Here is a 19,639-nt window from a genome sequence, read left to right as displayed (position 1 = left end):
GTCCCTTCTGTCACAGTCTTGCTTTATACACACAGCTCAGAGGGTGAATTACCCACAATGCCCGCCGCCCATCCCTTCTGTCGCGGTCTTGCTTTATACACACAGCTCAGAGGGTGAATTACCCACAATGCCCGCCGCCCATCCCTTCTGTCGCGGTCTTGCTTTATACACACAGCTCAGAGGGTGAATTACCCACAATGCCCGCCGCCCATCCCTTCTGTCGCGGTCTTGCTTTATACACACAGCTCAGAGGGTGACTTACCCACAATGAACAATAAAGTTGTGTCTCATCAATTGGTCCCACTTTTTTTTTCCTTTCAGATAATTAATAGACAGAAATACAGTCATCATCAGGAGATCTGACAACACATCTGCATTATATCTTTCAACACTTCTGTGCTGGATGTTTTGTAGTGTACTGGAGTAAACCTGTATTAAGTTCAATTCAATTCAATTTTATTTATATAGCGTCTTCCACAATCAAAATTGTCTCAAAGCGCTTTACAGAGACCCAGAGCAAGCACTTAAGTTGACAGTGGCAAGAAAAAACTCCCTTTTAACAGGAAGAAACCTTGAGCAAAACCTGGCTCATATGGGGGACCCTCCTGCCGATGGCCGGGCTGGGTTACAGGAGGAAAAGGAGGAAGATAGGACAGCTGGGAATGGAGCTGTAGTGGAACAAGTCAGAGGTCACAAGAGTGTCTGCAGCTCAGGAACAATCATTCTAACAATAGTCACAATAATAATTTGATGCACACTGACATGCTATGTAATATTATGGTATCTGTGCAAAGTACAGTGTTGTCCAATCTGTCACGGTGTTTTTAGTTTTTGCCCAGTATGCGATATTCCATAGGTGGTTGGTCCCTCATCAGTTGTGCCATCGTCAGCAACAGAACAACCTAAAGGACAAGAGGAAAGAAAGGAGAAGGTGATTCTGTTTAACTGGCAAATTAACCTCTGAAACTTAACAGGCACATTTTTCATTTGAATAAATAAACATCACAATACTGCTGCAGTACAGTAGCTTATTTGTTAGACAAAGCAAGTCATGTGACCTAAATTCACTGGGTGGTCAGAACCATGACAAATTAATCTAATATAAACATTTTGAACATGTTCCACAACAACTTTATGAGATGATAACTTTGTGTATACAGCTTGTTAAAAAAATAGCTTTAAGGAATCACCACCCTAATAACAACAAAAGTTCCTCTATACCTGTGTTTCATTTTTCTATTAGTGTGCATATCAAGTGGACACAGAATAAACAGTTCTGAAGTGTTTCCCACCTCCACCAGAAAAACCACTGGGGAGCACCAGATGATAAAACTCAGCACAAACTGTAAAGTCATCACCAGCTTCACCTGGCAGCCCTAAAAGAGTAAGAAACAGAAGTGACCAATCCGACATTCATGCTGAGGCATTTTTGTTTTTCGTGAGGGCTGAATTTATCTTGATGTCTACCTGTGTGTAAAGCTTCCATGGCTGGTCCAAAGTGCCATTGCAGGAGGGGAAAGTAGAGTTGCAGCAGCTGTGAGGAACTACAACTCCTCCAGTATGGTTAAACCAGGAGGTTTCAAGCCAGTCCCTGTAGTCATGGACACCACAACACTGCAACTAACAGGGATCAAAGCACAAAAGTGTGTGAGCGGCCAACTATCACAGCTGAGAGTAGCTTGAGACATCTGTCAATCAAGACAAATACCTCCCAAACATACCACTTTTTACAGTGAGCCTAAATGTCCTCTTGATTGTGGATGGACTCCGAGACAACAGGCCCCCAGGCACAGACAAGGAAAGGGCCCCACCCCTCCTTTGCAGGAGCAAGACCCCCAGATTAAAAGAGAGGTTGTTTGTGATGGTTTTGAGGTTCTTTGTAGCTACGTCACATCTCTTTGTGGTCATTTTGCATGTCTTTGTGACCCCCTGACCCCTCAGTTCCCTGAGCCTGTGTCTGTTGGGCACTTTCAGAAATCCATCCATGCTCTTAATGGAAAAATAGATTTCCAAATGGCCACCGAGAGAAACTGGAGGAAATTTTCCCTTCTAAATAAGCATTTAATAGCCATTACAGGAAGTGGCCCCAAGGGGCTTTATCACTAACCTGTAGTTGTTGCTGCTTGTTTTCATGCCCTTGCTACTTGCAATCTTTTAAATGCTTTTGGTTTGGATAATGATCATGTGTTGTAGATCTTTTTTGAAATGCTATATTGATCTTTACATATTTTGCACAAACATGCTTGGAGTATACGACTGCCTATATAACTCAGTTCCCATGGGAATGATTGAACACACACCTTCTCTTGTGTAGCATCCACAGCTCGAGAGTTGGGGTCCTGGTTGTTGCCTGTGTAATTCTGAAACACTCCACTGAGGGAAGCTATGTCTGAATCCAGCTGAATAAAGGGGCAGAAGACACAAATAACATAAACATACCTTTTCTGTCCCAGAATAATGTGCTCCAAAAATCTACTAACTCAAGTCCAGTGGCCATGAATTTTGGTGTAACTTGTATACCTTTGTAGAGTGGAAATAAGCCAAAGCTGAAGCCGTACTTTCCAGACAAAAGACCACAACTAGTAGATAAATGAACTGGAGAAGAACACACTTTATTAGATACAGTCCAAATAGTGTTGCATATACAGATACCCTCATTCACACACACACACTGACAACCTTACCAGTCCCTGCAGAAAGGTGGAATCCCTGAAGCTCAGCCGCGAGCCAAGGCACCCGCTGGCAAATTGGAAAGTAGCGCTGGCGAGAGCGAGGATAGCTGGCATGATGATGTAGATGTGAGAAAAAAATAAGCTGCTCTGTTTGTATTTCATCAGCAGATAGACTCCACCCAAGCCCACCACCATCCCCAGCACCTGAAGTAAAAAAATTAAAAATAAAATAAAGAAATACAATCATTTTTTTTCTTGATTCAACATTACACAACAGACAGTGTACTATGTGACTGACCTCTCTGAGACCAAGAATCTATTAAGACAGAGTATTGCCACATGGTTTTGCGATATGTCAACGCCTATGAGCTCTCAAGAACTACTCATTAGTTTTAAAAGAATACATTTTTTAATCTAAATAAAACTGAACAACAACTTGTGGGTTTTACAAAGGGTAATGTGACGGATAATTTCTTGGTTTGAAGCTGTGACTAAATGACCAAAACAGTATAAGCCCATGTAAAATGTTGACTTGATGTTTTTATGCTTCAGTTTTTGTAGTGATTTTGATCACACACAACATCTAAGGTGTTAAAGTTAATTAGTGAGCTATAGAAGTGCTGGTAGGCTGATTTTGTTATCTTTGAATAAAGCCAGGCAAGATGTTTGCACTTGTTTCCAGTCTTTATGCTAAGGTGTCCTAACATGCTCATTCATGCTGTGTTTAACAAAAAGAGAACAGAATGTGTGTGTTATTTATCCTCTCATCTAACCCTTGACAAGAAAGAGAGCAAGCTGATTTCCCACAGGCTGTGTTCGTGCTCAAAAACTCACAACAGTCACCACAGCAGATAAGCTTATTACAACAGAACAGAGTTACATGGCTGCCAAAAAAGAGAGAATTAAATAATCAGGTGTGTGTGCAGTGCGCTGTTCATTGTGTACTTCCTGCTCTCGCATGCATTCTTGTGTCATGTGACCTCAAAGATCATATGACACAAAGTCTGTGAAACCATGTGTATTATAAGGCGAAAAACACACACAAACAACAAATTCAGGTGATTTCTTCGACTTGTTTTTGCTGTCGTTGTTGTTTTTGGTTTTTTTTTAACCTTATTTTAAGTAAAGTATAATGTATAATATCAAGCATGGGCATAAATTTGAACCTCGTTTATGACAAAATAATATTTAGTGGCAGAATAAAAGGGAAAAAAAGATATTGAAAATACAGCAACACTAATAAAGTCTCACCTACCCACAGAAGTTGACACACCAACAGAAGTGTTGTTTTGAAAGTTTTTCTTCTCTGACCACTCATTTTCAGATTTCAGCACCAGTGAGGAACGAGCGCGCAATAAACGAAGCAACCTGGATACGCGCCGACGTTAAGGACGCACAATCAGAACCAAAACCAAACCTTTAGGTAAAGAAAATAACAATCTACCCGATGAAAAGGAGAGTTGTTGGCACGTTAGTTTTTATGGCGCTGCAGACGAGTGCAACTTTCCTTCCGTAATGATAAAAGCTTATCCAAAGAAGGCGGAAATATCCCTGTGGTTTGCGGATACAATGCAACACAAGATGTTTTCGGTGGTTATAAGAAGTGGAATCGGTACTATGAACTGTGCTGTTACATGGCTCTGCAGGAGAAGAATGCACAAGACCTGAATTATTTGCATGTTGCATCCAGTTTGCTGATATAAAAAGCATTGTTTGTAGAGGACCTGCAAAACACTTCATGAGTTCAAAATCACCATTTTACTTAACACTTATAAAAGTGGAAAAGTAACAAATATCAGTTAAAACATGGTTAAGTATTTCTTTGAACCCTGAAGGGACATTATTTCTCCTGTGTTTCTCTTCCCCAGGATGGATGGTTTACTGCTGTCCATCTTGCGTTGGACAAGCAGCACCTTCCTCCATCTAATTCTCTCCATTTCAGGTTTACAATAAAAAAGCCCCCTGTCACGTTTCACAAATCCAGTAGTTTTTTTGCGTCACTATCAAAGAAACACTTCCATGTTAAACTACTAAAAATGGTTTAATCTCGATCTAATGTAAACTGTTTGATACAAAAAAAAGGAAAGAAAACTTCATTCGAAAAAGAATAAAAATATGCCCTTTGCTTTCTTTGTGGTCACCTGTTGCTGTCAGGTGGTATGGTGCAACAGGGGTTTTGTTCCTGAAAAGATGACATTTAATAATTTAAGTGAAGCTGAGTTTGTTACAGCTATATTGATATCCGATTGATGACTCTTATGTTGCGTTCACTGAACCAGTGATCTCTTCACAGTCTCTTCACCAGACCTCTGCACCTGCAGCAGGCCGTTTTCACTTCAGTCAAACTGAGGGAGGTTTTTCTACGGCTCTGAATCACTGTGTGAACACTCCACTGCCATGGTAGCTCAGACAATTATAATCTTCAGCCTGAACACCACTAAAAGTTAGTGTATTGAGAACCAGATATCCTGCCACTGAATCGAGATGATGCAGCATATATAAGAAGTTTGGGAGCCTGTCCAGGTTTCTGAAGGTACCAACTGAGATCATCACCAATATCTGAACTCCCTGTGGCGCTGATGGCCACAGTCCCTCCAAGACTAAGAGACTTGGATTTGTCAGTCTGAGTCAGAAAGTTGTTGGCAGAAACTGAGAGGGAGAGCTGAGTTTGAGTAAGAGCAGGTTACATCCCCATGTGGTCTGATGACACACACGTACAACAGTACTCTTTTTCTTTCGTCTTCTGCCACATGACTTTTGCTCATTAACAGGTTCATGGCGCCCCCTGCTGGTTAAATGTGTCCACACTGAACTCAGATTTAACTGAATCAATGCTTGTCTGTATAAATAAAATTGAATTGAATTGAACAAAGATTTGTGTGGCTCAGCAATGAAATGTGAATGTGCTTAATAACTGTCATGCTTTTCAGGGGCAGATTTGCTGTTAGTTTCTGTGTGTTCTTGATTGGTTGGAACAAAAACCTGCAGCCACACGGCCCTTTGTGGAACAGGTTTGACACCTCTGATTTAGGGGATGTTAAACTTGCCAGTTCATTTTCCGGGACTTGGTTTTTGTAATCAGCCAGTCTGAACTTTGGCCCAAGTTTTTGTTTTAAAAAGTTGGATTTAAAAATATCCTTCAATCTAACTTTAACAATAATCTGAGTACATGAGTCGGAACACAAACATTCCTGACTGTCAGACCTATAAAAATTGTAACCATGATCCAATTATCGCTTGTCACGACTGAACAAGGACAGAACCCAATCACTCATGCGAGGGATAATGAAAAACAAAGGCAAGACCACTGATGAGAATTAAAAGCAGCAAAGAACAAAAGAACAACAAAACCTGACTTGAGATACAAGGGCTAGATACAGACACTGGTTCTCTTGACAAAGGACAAGACGAACTGGCACAGAACAAAGTGAGACGCAGACAATATATAGACACAAGGTAATGGGGAACAGGTGGAAACAATTAGGGCGGGGAAAACAATCACACTGCCGGGAAACAAGAAGAAGGGCAAGCAACCTGAAACAAGAGGAGATAAAATCTCAAAATAAAAGCAACACTCACAGGACAACATGAACGCGAGACAAAACATGACAGAGCATTACTTCCTGACTATGACAATATTAATGATCTGCTTACTCTCTTTATCACTGTCTACAATAATATAAAGAACAGATTGAAAAAAATTAAAATCAAATTTAGACTTTTATAGTGAAATGGAAGAGAAATTAAAACTTTGACAGTGTATCAGTTTTGATATGTTTATTGTGCTTGGTGAGGTTACTGTCAGCTCTGTGTTCAGTGGTCTGTGTCAGAGTCTCTTCCTGCTGTAACAGCTCAGTGTCTCTGCAGTCTGACTGAGGGAGGTTTTTGTACGACTACAAATCACTGTGTGAACACCCAAGCACTGTTTATATTATGTAGACTCTGACAGTAGTAAACTGCTGCATCTTCAGTCTGAACTCCACTGATGGTCAAAGTGAAGTCAGAGCCGCTTCCACTGCCACTGAACCGAGCTGGTGTTCCTGTATGGCGTGTGCTCACATGTCTTATTAGGAGCTTTGGAGTTTCCCCAGATTTCTGTTGGTACCAGAACATACACTGACCAGCATTGTTACAGTTAGAATGAACAGCAGGGCTGGTTTTACAGGTCAGAGTGACAGTCGATCCTGGAGTAGATGTCACTTCTGGAGGCTGAGTCACAGTCACCTGACTGCTGCATCCTGCAGACAAACACAAATCATTCATTGATCAGCAGAAAGAAATGAGAGAACAGGCAGCACATCATGTTTGAAATGTTGCTGAGCCAATCAACCTGTGAAACAGCAGCAGACCAGCGTCCAGATGAGGATGGTGATGACAGTCATGGTGATTGTGCTTCCTGCTGTGTTGACTGACAGATCTGAGTCCTGCAGTCTTCAACTCACAGGACTATAAAGCTTCTCACTTCACTGGAGGATCAGCTGACCATGCAAAGCCTCCTCTCTATGGAAATCATTTCTCTGCTCTCAACACACTGAAGCCAACGTGAGACACAAACTCAGGAGAAATACTGCTTGAAGTTACACTAAATATGTTCTCTGAGGAAAAGAATAAATTTTTATACTAATTTATTTGAAGATTTATGGATATTTTTGCATCTTATACAGTCACTAAATGAATGTGTTTCAGTTCAGGCTGCTGTCTTGTGGTAATGCAATGCCACTCCTAGCTTACATCATGTAAAGTGAAAATGTTTTAATGATTTGCAAATATTGTAACAACAATCCTGTTGAGGAAAGGTTGAATTTCAAAAACATCAGTGAGCAACAAGAAAATGTTGAACTGCCATTAGAAAGTAATGTGTGCAGCTCAGCAGAAAGATAAGTCTATTTTACTGTCATGTTCTTGATTGATATCTAATTAATGAAACTTAATGTTGAAAGGAATAATTCAACATTTTGTGAAATACACTCACTGCTCGACCTGTTGCAATAGGCTTTACAGTGATTCACTCATTCACACTGTGCATCTAAAAACATCCAGTCACATTCATTCAGGTGGCACGTCATCACTGTTATCAGTTTGCAGCGGCAGCTCCCTCCACCACCCCAATATCCTCCTTATATTTCATGGTTGAGTTAACTAACATTTACCCTCATGTTTATTAAAAGGGAACATTTCTCTCAGCAGAATCCACATTGCTGCTCAGATTCACTGAAACACACCTGGAACAGCAGAAGCTTTTCCTGCCAAATCGAACTTTATTACCATTTCCTACAAACAGTCACTTCCATGACGTGTCTCTGACTCAGCTTAGCTTAGCACAAAGACTGGAAACAAGGGGGAAATAGCGAGTCTTTTCGTCAAGTGAAAAAGTATCTTGATAAACATTAATAATTTTCATATTTGTTAAATGTGAAATAAAAAAAAATAATGTTACCTTTGGTTTCCCTGCTAATTCTTAATGAGCACAAAATTGAAAAAAAAAAAAACTCAAACCCTTGTAATACCACTATTTATGTTTTTCTACCTTTTGCTCTGTTCAAATTAGGCAAAAAGAAAGAAAGAAAGAAAAAGAAAAAAGAAAAAAGATACAATGAAATAATTATTGAGCTTTAAAGCTGCTGGAGGGCAGGTGTTGTTACCTCTGCACACAGAAAAGGGCATGCTCATTATTCGTCACCTGGCTACTGCTTATAAATTCATATACTTTTTTTAAGTGGTAAAAAACATGTTAAATTTGTCTGTTAAACAAATATGAATGTGTGGTTTGTGCTTGGTGAGGTTACTGTCAGCTCTGTGTTCAGTGGTCTGTGTCAGAGTCTCTTCCTGCTGTAACAGCTCAGAGTCTCTGCAGTCTGACTGAGGGAGGTTTTTGTACGACTACAAATCACTGTGTGAACGGCCATTCACTGCCTATATTATGTAGACTCTGACAGTAGTAAACTGCTGCATCTTCAGTCTGAACTCCACTGATGGTCAAAGTGAAGTCAGAGCTGCTTCCACTGCCACTGAACCGAGCTGGTGTTCCTGATTCAAGTGTGCTCACATATTTTATTAGGAGCTTTGGAGGTTGTCCAGATTTCTGTTGGTACCAGTTCATACACTGACCAGCATTGTTACAGTTAGAATAAACATCTTGGCTGGTTTTACAGGTCAGAGCGACAGTGGATCCTGGAGTAAATGCCACTTCTGGACCCTGAGTCACAGTCACCTGACCGCTGCATCCTGCAGACAAACACAAATCATTCATTGATCAGCAGAAAGAAATGAGAGAACAGGCAGCACATCATGTTTGAAATGTTGCTGAGTCAATCAACCTGTGAAACAGCAGCAGGCCAGCGTCCAGATGAGGATGGTGATGACAGTCATGGTGATTGTGCTTCCTGCTGTGTTGACTGACAGATCTGAGTCCTGCAGTCTTCAACTCACAGGACTATAAAGCTTCTCACTTCACTGGAGGATCAGCTGACCATGCAAAGCCTCCTCTCTATGGAAATCATTTCTCTGCTCTCAACACACTGAAGCCAACGTGGGACACAAACTCAGGAGAAATACTTTTTTCACGATTGGCTCATTATACATTTGACTATTCTTAATTTATTTTCAAAAATATTAAATAATCTAAAATTCTATTTTGAATTAAATTTTTGTTGAAACAAATTTGATTGAACAGTTGATCTGAGGAACATTTCAGCTAAATATAATATTCCTTTAAAACCAATTATTGGATTTACATTAACTCCAAAAATAGTTGTAGTTTGAGTTCACAGTCCGTTAGTTTGATGTAGTGAAAAGGAAGTGAAACAAACAGATGACAAAGTCTTTAACTGTTAACAGACATCACACTTTTTTCCACAATAAAATCATTTCAGAGATGAGATATTTACTGTCAAACAATATGTCAAAGAATATGTAAACATTTCACTTAATGATCATTAATGACTCTTTACCATTACATTTCCACCTTTGTCATGTTTCATGTTGTTGTGTAATTCTTAGTGATTAATGATGAGTCCCACAGAAGAACAGTCATCACTTTCAATGTTGTCTGTCCTACAGTGGACATTAATCTGCTCCTTGTGTGTCTCTGCTCTCCTCTCCAGCTGGCTCCATGGTCAGACCCTCAGTCTCTCTGCTTCCCCCCTCCTCTGAGCAGCTCTCTGGGGGCTCGGCCACGCTGGCCTGCCTGCTGACTGGCTACTCTCCTCAGGGAGCCGTGGTGAGCTGGGAGGTGGACGGCACAGAGGTGACAGAGGGGGTCCTGACCAGCTCAGAGGAGGAGAAGAGCGGACGCTACAGCAGCATCAGTACTCTGAGGCTGAGCCAGGAGCGCTGGATGGGAGGAGAGCTGTACTCCTGCAAGGTCCACCATCATGACCACAGGCAGAGCCAGTCCCTCCACAGGAGCAAGTGTCAGGGCTAGAGGGGCTGAGTAACAGTAACAGTAACTGTAACTGATACTTTTAAGTGGAAACACACAAACAGCTAAGGATTTAAACGATCATGTAAACAGAAAAATGCCATTTTGTTTCCTTTTGAATGAAAGTATGTAGTAATTTGAAAAAAAGGGAATATATATATATTTTGCAATAATGAAAATCCTTCGCAATCAATTTTATTACAACGGTTTTCACAAAATCATGACTGAAATGTGCAATCGGGCAAAATTTATGCGATTTGACAGCTGAGAGGAACAGAATATGGTGTGGTGTCATTAGATTTTTAAGAATTCCTCAAAATTAGCAATAATATGTTAGTTTTGATATATTTATTGTGCTTGGTGAGGTTACTGTCAGCTCTGTGTTCAGTGGTCTGTGTCAGAGTCTCTTCCTGCTGTAAAAGCTCAGAGTCTCTGCAGTCTGACTGAGGAAGGTTTTTGTACGACTACAAATCACCGTGTGATCACATCAGCACTGTTTATTACATGTACACTCTTACAGTAGTAAACTGCTGCATCTTCAGTCTGAACTCCACTGATGGTCAAAGTGAAGTCAGAGCCGCTTCCACTGCCACTGAACCGAGCTGGTGTTCCTGATTCACGTGTGCTCACTTGTCTTATTAGGAGCTTTGGAGTTTCCCCAGATTTCTGTTGGTACCAGAACATACATGGACTACCACTACAAGTTGCAACATTTTGGCTGGTTTTACAGGTCAGAGACACAGTGGATCCTGGAGTAAATGTCACTTCTGGAGGCTGAGTCACAGTCACCTGACCGCTGCATCCTGCAGACAAACACAAATCATTCATTGATCAGCAGAAAGAAATGAGAGAACAGGCAGCACATCATGTTTGAAATGTTTCTGAGTCAATCAACCTGTGAAACAGCAGCAGACCAGCGTCCAGATGAGGATGGTGATGACAGTCATGGTGATTGTGCTTCCTGCTGTGTTGACTGACAGATCTGAGTCCTGCAGTCTTCAACTCACAGGACTATAAAGCTTCTCACTTCACTGGAGGATCAGCTGACCATGCAAAGCCTCCTCTCTATGGAAATCATTTCTCTGCTCTCAACACACTGAAGCAAATGTGGGAAACTCAGGAGAAATACTGCTTGGATTTACACTAAATATGATCTCTGAGGAAAAGAAGAAAATATTTCTTTCAATGGAAATTTGAAGGTTTATGGATATGTTTGTGTCCAATTTATTTTTTTTTTATGTCTGTTTGCCTTTAATTTACTTGTTATGCTTCCTGTAGGTTAATAATACGTCTTTTCAGTGGTTAATATCATTTGGTAAATAATTGTGATTAAAAATATCAGACCCATTCAACCATGTAGAAGTGGATGGAAAATTGGGAAAAACATGACTCTGTTACAATGTGACTGTTATTGTTTTTCTTTCAGGTGGTGAAGTTTGAAGCAAAATTAGAAAAATTAATCTGTTGATATAAATTTTTCAATCCATGTCATTACCAAAGATGTGTATATTCAGTAAAGTCAAAACCATTTCAGTGTTTCTAGAAAAAGCTGTGGTTTTTCAGCAGACAGATGCTTGTTCACAGTGCAGGAGGTTTTTGTACGGCCACTTCATGACTTTGTATCACTGTGGTGGACTTTTGGTGGAGGAACCAAACTCGTCGTTGACTGTAAGTACAAGATATTTTTATTCTGAACAACATGTAGCAGTTTTAAGTGTTAAAAAATATTGAATGAGACTGTGATCAAGTTCAGTTTTTGAATGTTGATTGAATTTTTTTTTCTGTTTTTCTTAATGACTTTTTGTATGCCAAAACATTTTTGACAAAAAAAAAATTAATTCTCAAAAACAAACATCAATAGTTTAATTTTTTTTCATTAGATTGTTAAAAAAAGTATATAAAATTAGATTTTGATCTTGATTCCTGTCAAACATAAATAAGATTTTATCAGTAACTGCAGCTCAGCTTTCTGTTCACGGTTCATTCATTTTCCATGTAGTGAAAAGGAAGTGAAAGAGACAGATGACAAAGGTTTGAACTGTTTTCACATGAGTGTTTCAGCTCTGTCAGTTTAAACAGAAGAAAATCATCAATCATCAATCATATGAGAACAAGAGTAGAACAAGTCCTTCTGTTTCATCTGATAAAATACAAGAAATGACCAGTGTGTCATGTTTCTTTATTACCAAGCCTTCACTTTCATTCCTCTGTCTTTCCTCCCCCCTCTTCTCCCCCTCTCTCTCTGCTCCAGTGGGTGTGGTGCGGCCCACTCTGACCGTCCTCCCCCCTTCCAGAGAGGAGGTGGAGAAGGGCAGTGCCACAGTGGTGTGTCTTGCCAACAGGGGCTTCCCATCAACCTGGAGGCTGGGCTGGAAAGTGGGGGGCCGCAGCACCTCCTCAGGTGTGTCACACAGCCTGGAGGTCCTGGGGAGTGACGGTCACTACAGCTGGTCCAGCACCCTGAGCCTCAATGCAGACCAGTGGAGGAAGGCGGGCTCAGTGAGCTGTGAGGCCAGTCTGAGTGGACAGAGCCCTGTCACTCAAACCCTGGACCCTGACAGCTGCTCAGAGTAGAGCTTCAGCAACACTTCCTGTCTGGAAATGATGCTGCTTCTCTGATAGAGATCTTGATGAAGCCACAGATCTCCTCTATCCACATTTTTCTAGAAACTCATCATTCTGTTTTAATGGGCATCCAGCTCTCTGTAATTAATCTTACTTATATTCTGCTTCATAGCTATTATTTCAAAAATGTCATTCAAAAATCTAATTGATAAAATAAAACTACAGCTTGTAATAAATCACTGTCCTTGTGTTTGTTATGCAACATATTATTCATGAGAAGTGAACACTGGATCACACCTTATCTTTCCATCAGATTTCCATCAACTTCAGGTCTGGTGTCTATTCATTAATTTACATTGTATTTAACAATATAATGATAATCAGAATAATATGTTCTTAATTTGAAAGCCACATTTTTATGTGACAGTCAATTGTTTGTTTTGTGCTCATACAAGTAAATGTATTAATGGAAATACTGATGGAAATCATTTTCTATCAGTGCATTTATTTATAACAACAACCTTGTTCATAATGGAAGAGATTTAATGAGAATTTAAGTTAAAGCTGCTTGTTCGAAACTGTTTATGAATTTGTTTCAGTTTTATTTATATTCATTGTGGTTCTGCTTGATGACTCTTGTGTTCACTGTACCATTGATCCTTCTCACTGTCTCTTCACCAGACCTCTGCACCTGCAGCAGGCCATTTTCACTTCAGTCAAAGTGAAGGAGGTTTTTGTACGGCTCTGAATCACTGTGTGAACACTCCACCACCATGGGCACCAAGACAATAATAATCTCCAACATCTTCTGCCTGAACACCACTGATTGTTAAAGTGTATTGAGAACCAGATCTACTGCCACTGAATCGAGGCGGAGTTCCCGAGTTCAGAGTTGATGCACTGTATATAAGCAGTTTTGGAGCCTGTCCAGGTTTCTGAAGGTACCAACTGAGATCTGCACCAATATTTGAACTCCCTGTGGCGCTGATGGTCACAGTCCCTCCAAGACTAACAGCCTTGGATTTGTCAGTCTGAGTCAGAAAGTTGTTGGCAGAAGACTCTGAAATGAGAAATATTAAAAAGAAATGTTTTAAACATATTAAACAGGAGTCCAGGTCATGATTGAAGAGAACAAGAGGAAACAACATGAACAAAAAATAAAAAGGAGATCACTGACTGAATTTGCTCCAAACATTATTGAATTCTCTCACCCTGACTCAGAAAACCCAACACGATCAGCAGAGTTATTGGAAACATCATCCTGAAGCAGTTCTCAGTGTGAGTGAATGGAAACAGTTCAGAGTCTCTGTGACAGATGAACTTAAACTCTGAGGAGCAGTGATGCATAAAAGTCATGCAAAACACATCTAAGAAGGCAAACACACACCTGTTCATGCAAAACAGGAAATAGCGATGACAGAGAGTGAACCTCAATCCTGTCTTTTATTTGGCTATTTACTCAGTTGTTGGGAAAATTTTAATTTTGATGATTTTTTTGTCTTAAATGTGAACAGGCTTTCATTTTAAGTACAGTACAAAACGCAAAACAAAACTTGAAGGCAACACATGGATGTCTACAGATACCAAGCTCAGGCAAAATCAACATGAATAAACTGGGGCAAGAACAGGTACAAGCTTCAGAAGAGACACAGACCAGGGTACAACAACAGACCAACACAGACTCCAGAGCAAGAACAGAAAAACTGACAATGGGTCAGGAGAAGAATGAGGCTCATATACACAGGGGTAATACACAACAGGTGAATCACATTAGGGCGGGGCAGACAATCAGCAAAGGTGGGAATCAAGACAAGACCAGGAACAAAGACACAAGTAACAGGACTTCCAAAAATAAAAGACATATTGAAGAAAAGAAAGAACAAAAAAACAGTACCTCTCAAACAGGATTTCAAACTAAACAGGAAACACTCAAAGTCCACAACAGTCAACAAAGAATTACACATAATTCAAGACAGCCCAAAATAACACAACACAGAGACAAACAATCATAACAAACCATGTTAGCAAATGTTGGACTGACACTAGAAAGTAATGTGTGCAGCTCAGCAGAAAGATGTGAGTCTATTTTACAGTCAGTTTTTTTTTATATCTAATTAATGAAACTTAAAGGAATAATTCAACATTTTGTGAAATACACTCTCTGCTCCAGCTGTTGCAATAGGCTTTACAATTAATCACTCATTCACAGCTGTGTATCTAAAAACATCACATCATCGTCACATTCATTCAGGTGCACATTGTGGACATTATGATGTGACACTTCATCACTGTTACTCTAGTGATCACACTCAGGCAAATTCAGTCTGCAGCGGCAGCTCCCTCCACCACCCCAATATCCTCCTTATGTGGCTCATGATTGAGTTAACTAACATTTACCTTCATGTATGTGTTTATTAAAAGAGAATATTTCTCTCAGCAGAATCCACATTGCTGCTCAGACTCACTGAAACACACCTGGAACAGCAGAAGCTTTTCCTGCCAAGTCGAACTTTATTACCATTTCCTACAGTCACTTCCATGACGTGTCTCTGATTCAACTCAGCTTAGCTTAGCACAAAGACTGGAAACAAGGGGGAAATAGAGAGCCTTGACGTCAAGCGGAAAAATATCTTGATAATCATTTTCATATTTGTTTAATCTGATATTAAAAAAATAATGTTTCCTTTGGTGTCCCTGCAAATTCTTAAAGAACACATAATTCCAAAGACACCAACCCATGTAATAACACAGTTTATGATTTTCTACTTTTTGGTTCTGTTCAAATTGGGCAAAAAAGAAAAAAAAAAACATACAATGTAATACTTATTGAGCGTTCAAGGTGCTGGAGAGCAGGTGTTGTTACCTCTGCACACAGAGAAAGGCAGGTGATAAAAAAAATGGTGATATGCATGTTTTATCTGATAAACAAATATAAATATGTAGTTTGTGCTTGGTGAGGTTACTGTCAGCTCTGTGTTCAGTGGACTGTGTCACAGTCTCTTCCTGCTGTAACGGCTCAGTGTCTCTGCAGTCTGACTGAGGGAGGTTTTTGTACGACTACAAATCACTGTGTGAACGGCCAGTTACTGCCTATATTATGTACACTCTGACAGTAGTAAACTGCTGCATCTTCAGTCTGAACTCCACTGATGGTCAAAGTGAAGTCAGAGCCGCTTCCACTGCCACTGAACCGAGCTGGTATTCCTGATTCACGTGTGCTCACATATCTTATTAGGAGCTTTGGAGTCTCTCCAGATTTCTGTTGGTACCAGAACATACCCTGTTCTCCACCACTGTATCTGTAAACATCTTGGCTGGTTTTACAGGTCAGAGTGGCAGTGGATCCTGGAGTAAATGTCACTTCTGGAGGCTGAGTCACAGTCACCTGACCGCTGCATCCTGCAGACAAACACAAATCATTCATTGATCAGCAGAAAGAAATGAGAGAACAGGCAGCACATCATGTTTGAAATGTTGCTGAGTCAATCAACCTGTGAAACAGCAGCAGACCAGCGTCCAGATGAGGATGGTGATGACAGTCATGGTGATTGTGCTTCCTGCTGTGTTGACTGACAGATCTGAGTCCTGCAGTCTTCAACTCACAGGACTATAAAGCTTCTCACTTCACTGGAGGATCAGCTGACCATGCAAAGCCTCCTCTCTATGGAAATCATTTCTCTGCTCTCAACACACTGAAGCCAACGTGGGACACAAACTCAGGAGAAATACTGCTTGGATTAAAAACATCTGTGAACTTAATGGAATGGATGAAAATATTTCTAATAGATCTGCCTTTTAGGATTTATTTCTTTGTGTCCACTGTGGTTGGTATGATATGTCCATTGGTGTACCTTAATTTTACTGCTCATGTTTACTGCATGTTCACAATATGTTTTAATGATGTGTAATATGAATCTATATCACTGAAAAATGGATGGATCATCAAAGGATCATGTTTATTTAACCACAGATTAGCTGGTATAAAATTATGAAAGGAAAGTGACTGTTATTGTTTCACTTTGTGTGCAGAAAGGTTGAAAAAAGTGAAGAAATAATATTCATGTCTTGCATAATTTATTTCTTTATCATTAATTAAGCTTTGTAGGTTAACAAAAAAACATATTTTACTGTGTTATCAGAATAAGCAGAGAGTTTTTTCAGCAGACAGATGCTTGAACACAGTGCAGGAGGTTTTTGTACGGCCACTTAATGACTTTGTATCACTGTGGAACACTTTTGGTGGAGGAACCAAACTCGTCGTTGACTGTAAGTACAAGAGACTTTTATACTGTACAACCTATGGCGTTAAAAAAAGATTACTGAATGAGACTATGATTAAGCTCCTTTTTTGCATGTCATTTATATATATTTTTTTATAAATAAAAAATTATCTGATGATCACTGTGACAAGACACATTGTAGATTTCAAAGTTGATGTAGTATCAAGAAATAATGAATTTTAAGAGCATTTAAACACTTTTTTTTCTAATATTCAGTTTGGAATAATGCTTTGGCAAAACTCTTCAGAACATGATGTGTCAAACTGAATATTTGTCTATTCTGAAAAAAAAAAAAGAATTGAAATTTCATCTTGATTCCTGTCAAACATAAATAAGATGTTATCCGTAACTGCAGCTCAGCTTTCTGTTCACGGTTCGTTCATTTTCCATGTAGTGAAAAGGAAGTGAAAGAGACAGATGACAAAGGTTTGAACTGTTTTCACATGAGTGTTTCAGCTCTGTCAGTTTAAACAGAAGAAAATCATCACAGGGATGAGTTATTCACTGTCACACATTATGAAACAGATATGAAGATGTCATCAATGATCATCAATAATCATTATCAGTGAACATTTTTATTTATATTTACACTTGAATCATGTGGTTGATGGTCTGATGCTGAGTGATTTATGAGAACAACAGTAGAACACGTTCTTCTGTTTCATTTGATAAAATACAAGAAATGACCAGTGAGTCATGTTTCTTTATTACCAAGCCTTCACTCTCATTCCTTTGTCGTTCCTCCCCCCTCTCCTCCCCCTCTCTCTCTCCTCCAGTGGGTGTGGTGCAGCCCACTCTGACCGTCCTCCCCCCCTCCAGAGAGGAGGTGGAGAAGGGCAGTGCCACAGTGGTGTGTCTGGCCAGCCGGGGCTTCCCCTCAGCCTGGAGGCTGGGCTGGAAGGTGGGGGGCCACAGCACCTCCTCAGGGGTGTCACACAGCCTGGAGGTCCTGGGGAGGGACGGTCACTACAGCTGGTCCAGCACCCTGAGCCTCAATGCAGACCAGTGGAGGAAGGCGGGCTCAGTGAGCTGTGAGGCCAGTCTGAGTGGACAGAGCCCTGTCACTCAAACCCTGGACCCTGACAGCTGCTCAGAGTAGAGAGGCAGCCACGAATCTGTCCTGAGACAAATTCTGCCTTTAGAATCAAATCCAACAAGCTCTTCTTTAGATTTGATTTACATGTAATTTTCTGCCATTCTGCCTTTCATGTAACTTCATACCTTTTTTTTTTGAAAATTCAGACAGTATCACAGTTAAATGATGTATTTTTGTTCCTCTGAAAGAGAAATAAACATTTCAGCTTTGTGTTTTCGTGCACTCATGTTATACTTGGTTGCCATTACTTTGATTAGCATGGAGGAGTCTAAAATGAATCATTACTGGGTTTGGTTGAAGCTTTGCCTCTATCACATTCCAGCAGGAACAAAAGCTAAACCTCATGTCATGTTCATGTAAATCTTATATTTAACATTGTGGATCTGCATGGAAACCATGTGGTGGGAAAATAACTATATAACTACACTATATCAACTCAATTTAATGTGTTGATAATAGTAAACCATTTATTCTCTGTGTTTATTATACTTTTCTATAAGAATTTGCTTTATAAAGCAACTGGTTGTAAGATAAATGTAATGGAAAGTCAAGGAAAGATTTTATGGAGGTCAGTTTCTTTGAAACCAACTTAATAAAAGAACTGGAGTGAAAACACTTTGTTTTACTCCTCTGAAACTACAGTGTGCTGTTCAGTCAACCAGTCATCCATGTCACAGTCTGCTACAGAAACTCACAGCTGCAACACAGCAAACTGTATGTGGCCTGACTCAAAGAGGTTTTTGTATGACTCTTTATCACTGTGGTAACACTGGGCCCCTATAAGCTCCCATACAGTAGTAATCTCCTGCATCTTCAGCCTTCAATCCATTGATTGTCAGAGTGAATTGAGGTTCAGATCCACTGCTGCTGAAATGACTCGGAGTACCAGATGCACGTGTACTTATTTTGTAAAACAACAGTTTGGGAGGCTGTCCAGGTTTCTGTAGGTACCAGCTGAGATCATCATCAACTCCTGTACTGGCTGTACAGCTCAGAGAGACCGTCTGCCCCAGACCAACAGACTTTGATGCAGGAGACTGAGTCACAGAATGACTGGCACCTGAACCTGGAAATTAAAAAAAAAAAAAAAAAGATGACACTGTGAGGTTAAGTACAATTTAAGTACATAAGTGATAATACATTTCACTTACATTGTACAGGCTTAGACTTCAGTTGAACAGTGAATAAGTTGTAAGGTTGTAAAAGAAACAAACTGCGTCTCACCTTGAAGTGTGAGCAGCAGCACGGTCAGAAGTGAAGTCAGTAACATTGTCATTATGATTGATCTCACTGTCAGAGAGATGGCAAAGACTTGGCTCAGAGGTTCATCTTTAAGTGGTTCAGGAGCAGTGATGCACAGCAATCATTCAAAACACCCCCAGCACAGTCAAACAAGGCCTTTGTATGTGTGAGGACAGAAAACATCTGTCAGATTCAAAATGAAATGATCTGTCTGTCAGCACAGTTACAGCAGTGACAGGTCAAAACTGGTCTCAGCACAAAGTCACAATAACAATTTTAGTTTTTAACAGGACATCATTCATCACATGATCAGGCTGCATGTTCTACAGTTGTGTTCAAGTTCACTTCAGTCACTTTCAAATAA

The 19,639-nt window shown here is 40.1% G+C and overlaps 1 protein-coding gene and 3 gene segments (V, D, J or C); 1 reads left to right on the top strand and 3 right to left on the bottom strand.

Annotated features, from left to right (window-relative positions):
- The window catches only part of LOC121196853, a 34,130-nt gene extending 21,243 nt beyond the window's left edge, over window positions 1-12,887 (top strand). The window contains 2 exon segments of the C gene segment in view: window positions 11,723-11,760; window positions 12,344-12,887. Of these exon segments, the coding sequence occupies window positions 11,723-11,760; window positions 12,344-12,666 (361 nt within the window).
- On the bottom strand, window positions 231-4,237 carry tspan37 (tetraspanin 37). The gene is made up of 7 exons (XM_041059998.1): window positions 3,928-4,237; window positions 2,685-2,876; window positions 2,521-2,595; window positions 2,301-2,399; window positions 1,468-1,620; window positions 1,293-1,376; window positions 231-902 (listed from the first exon to the last, which is right to left on the bottom strand). The coding sequence occupies exons 1-7, from the start codon at window positions 3,988-3,990 to the stop codon at window positions 825-827; spliced, it is 744 nt and encodes a 247-aa protein (XP_040915932.1). The 5' UTR covers window positions 3,991-4,237; the 3' UTR covers window positions 231-824.
- LOC121196849 lies at window positions 10,531-16,294 on the bottom strand. The segment is given in 3 exon segments: window positions 10,531-10,857; window positions 15,734-16,056; window positions 16,149-16,294. Coding segments are annotated over 3 exon segments (669 nt in total).
- A 2,494-nt stretch (window positions 16,295-18,788) lies between these two features.
- On the bottom strand, window positions 18,789-19,303 carry LOC121197600. The segment is given in 2 exon segments: window positions 18,789-19,099; window positions 19,258-19,303. Coding segments are annotated over 2 exon segments (357 nt in total).
- Between the last annotated feature and the right edge of the window lie 336 nt (window positions 19,304-19,639).

This window comes from Toxotes jaculatrix, chromosome 17 (assembly GCF_017976425.1).
Source record: "Toxotes jaculatrix isolate fToxJac2 chromosome 17, fToxJac2.pri, whole genome shotgun sequence".
Classification (NCBI taxonomy): Eukaryota; Metazoa; Chordata; class Actinopteri; family Toxotidae; genus Toxotes; species Toxotes jaculatrix.
This window is presented reverse-complemented; position numbering and strand designations above follow the sequence as displayed.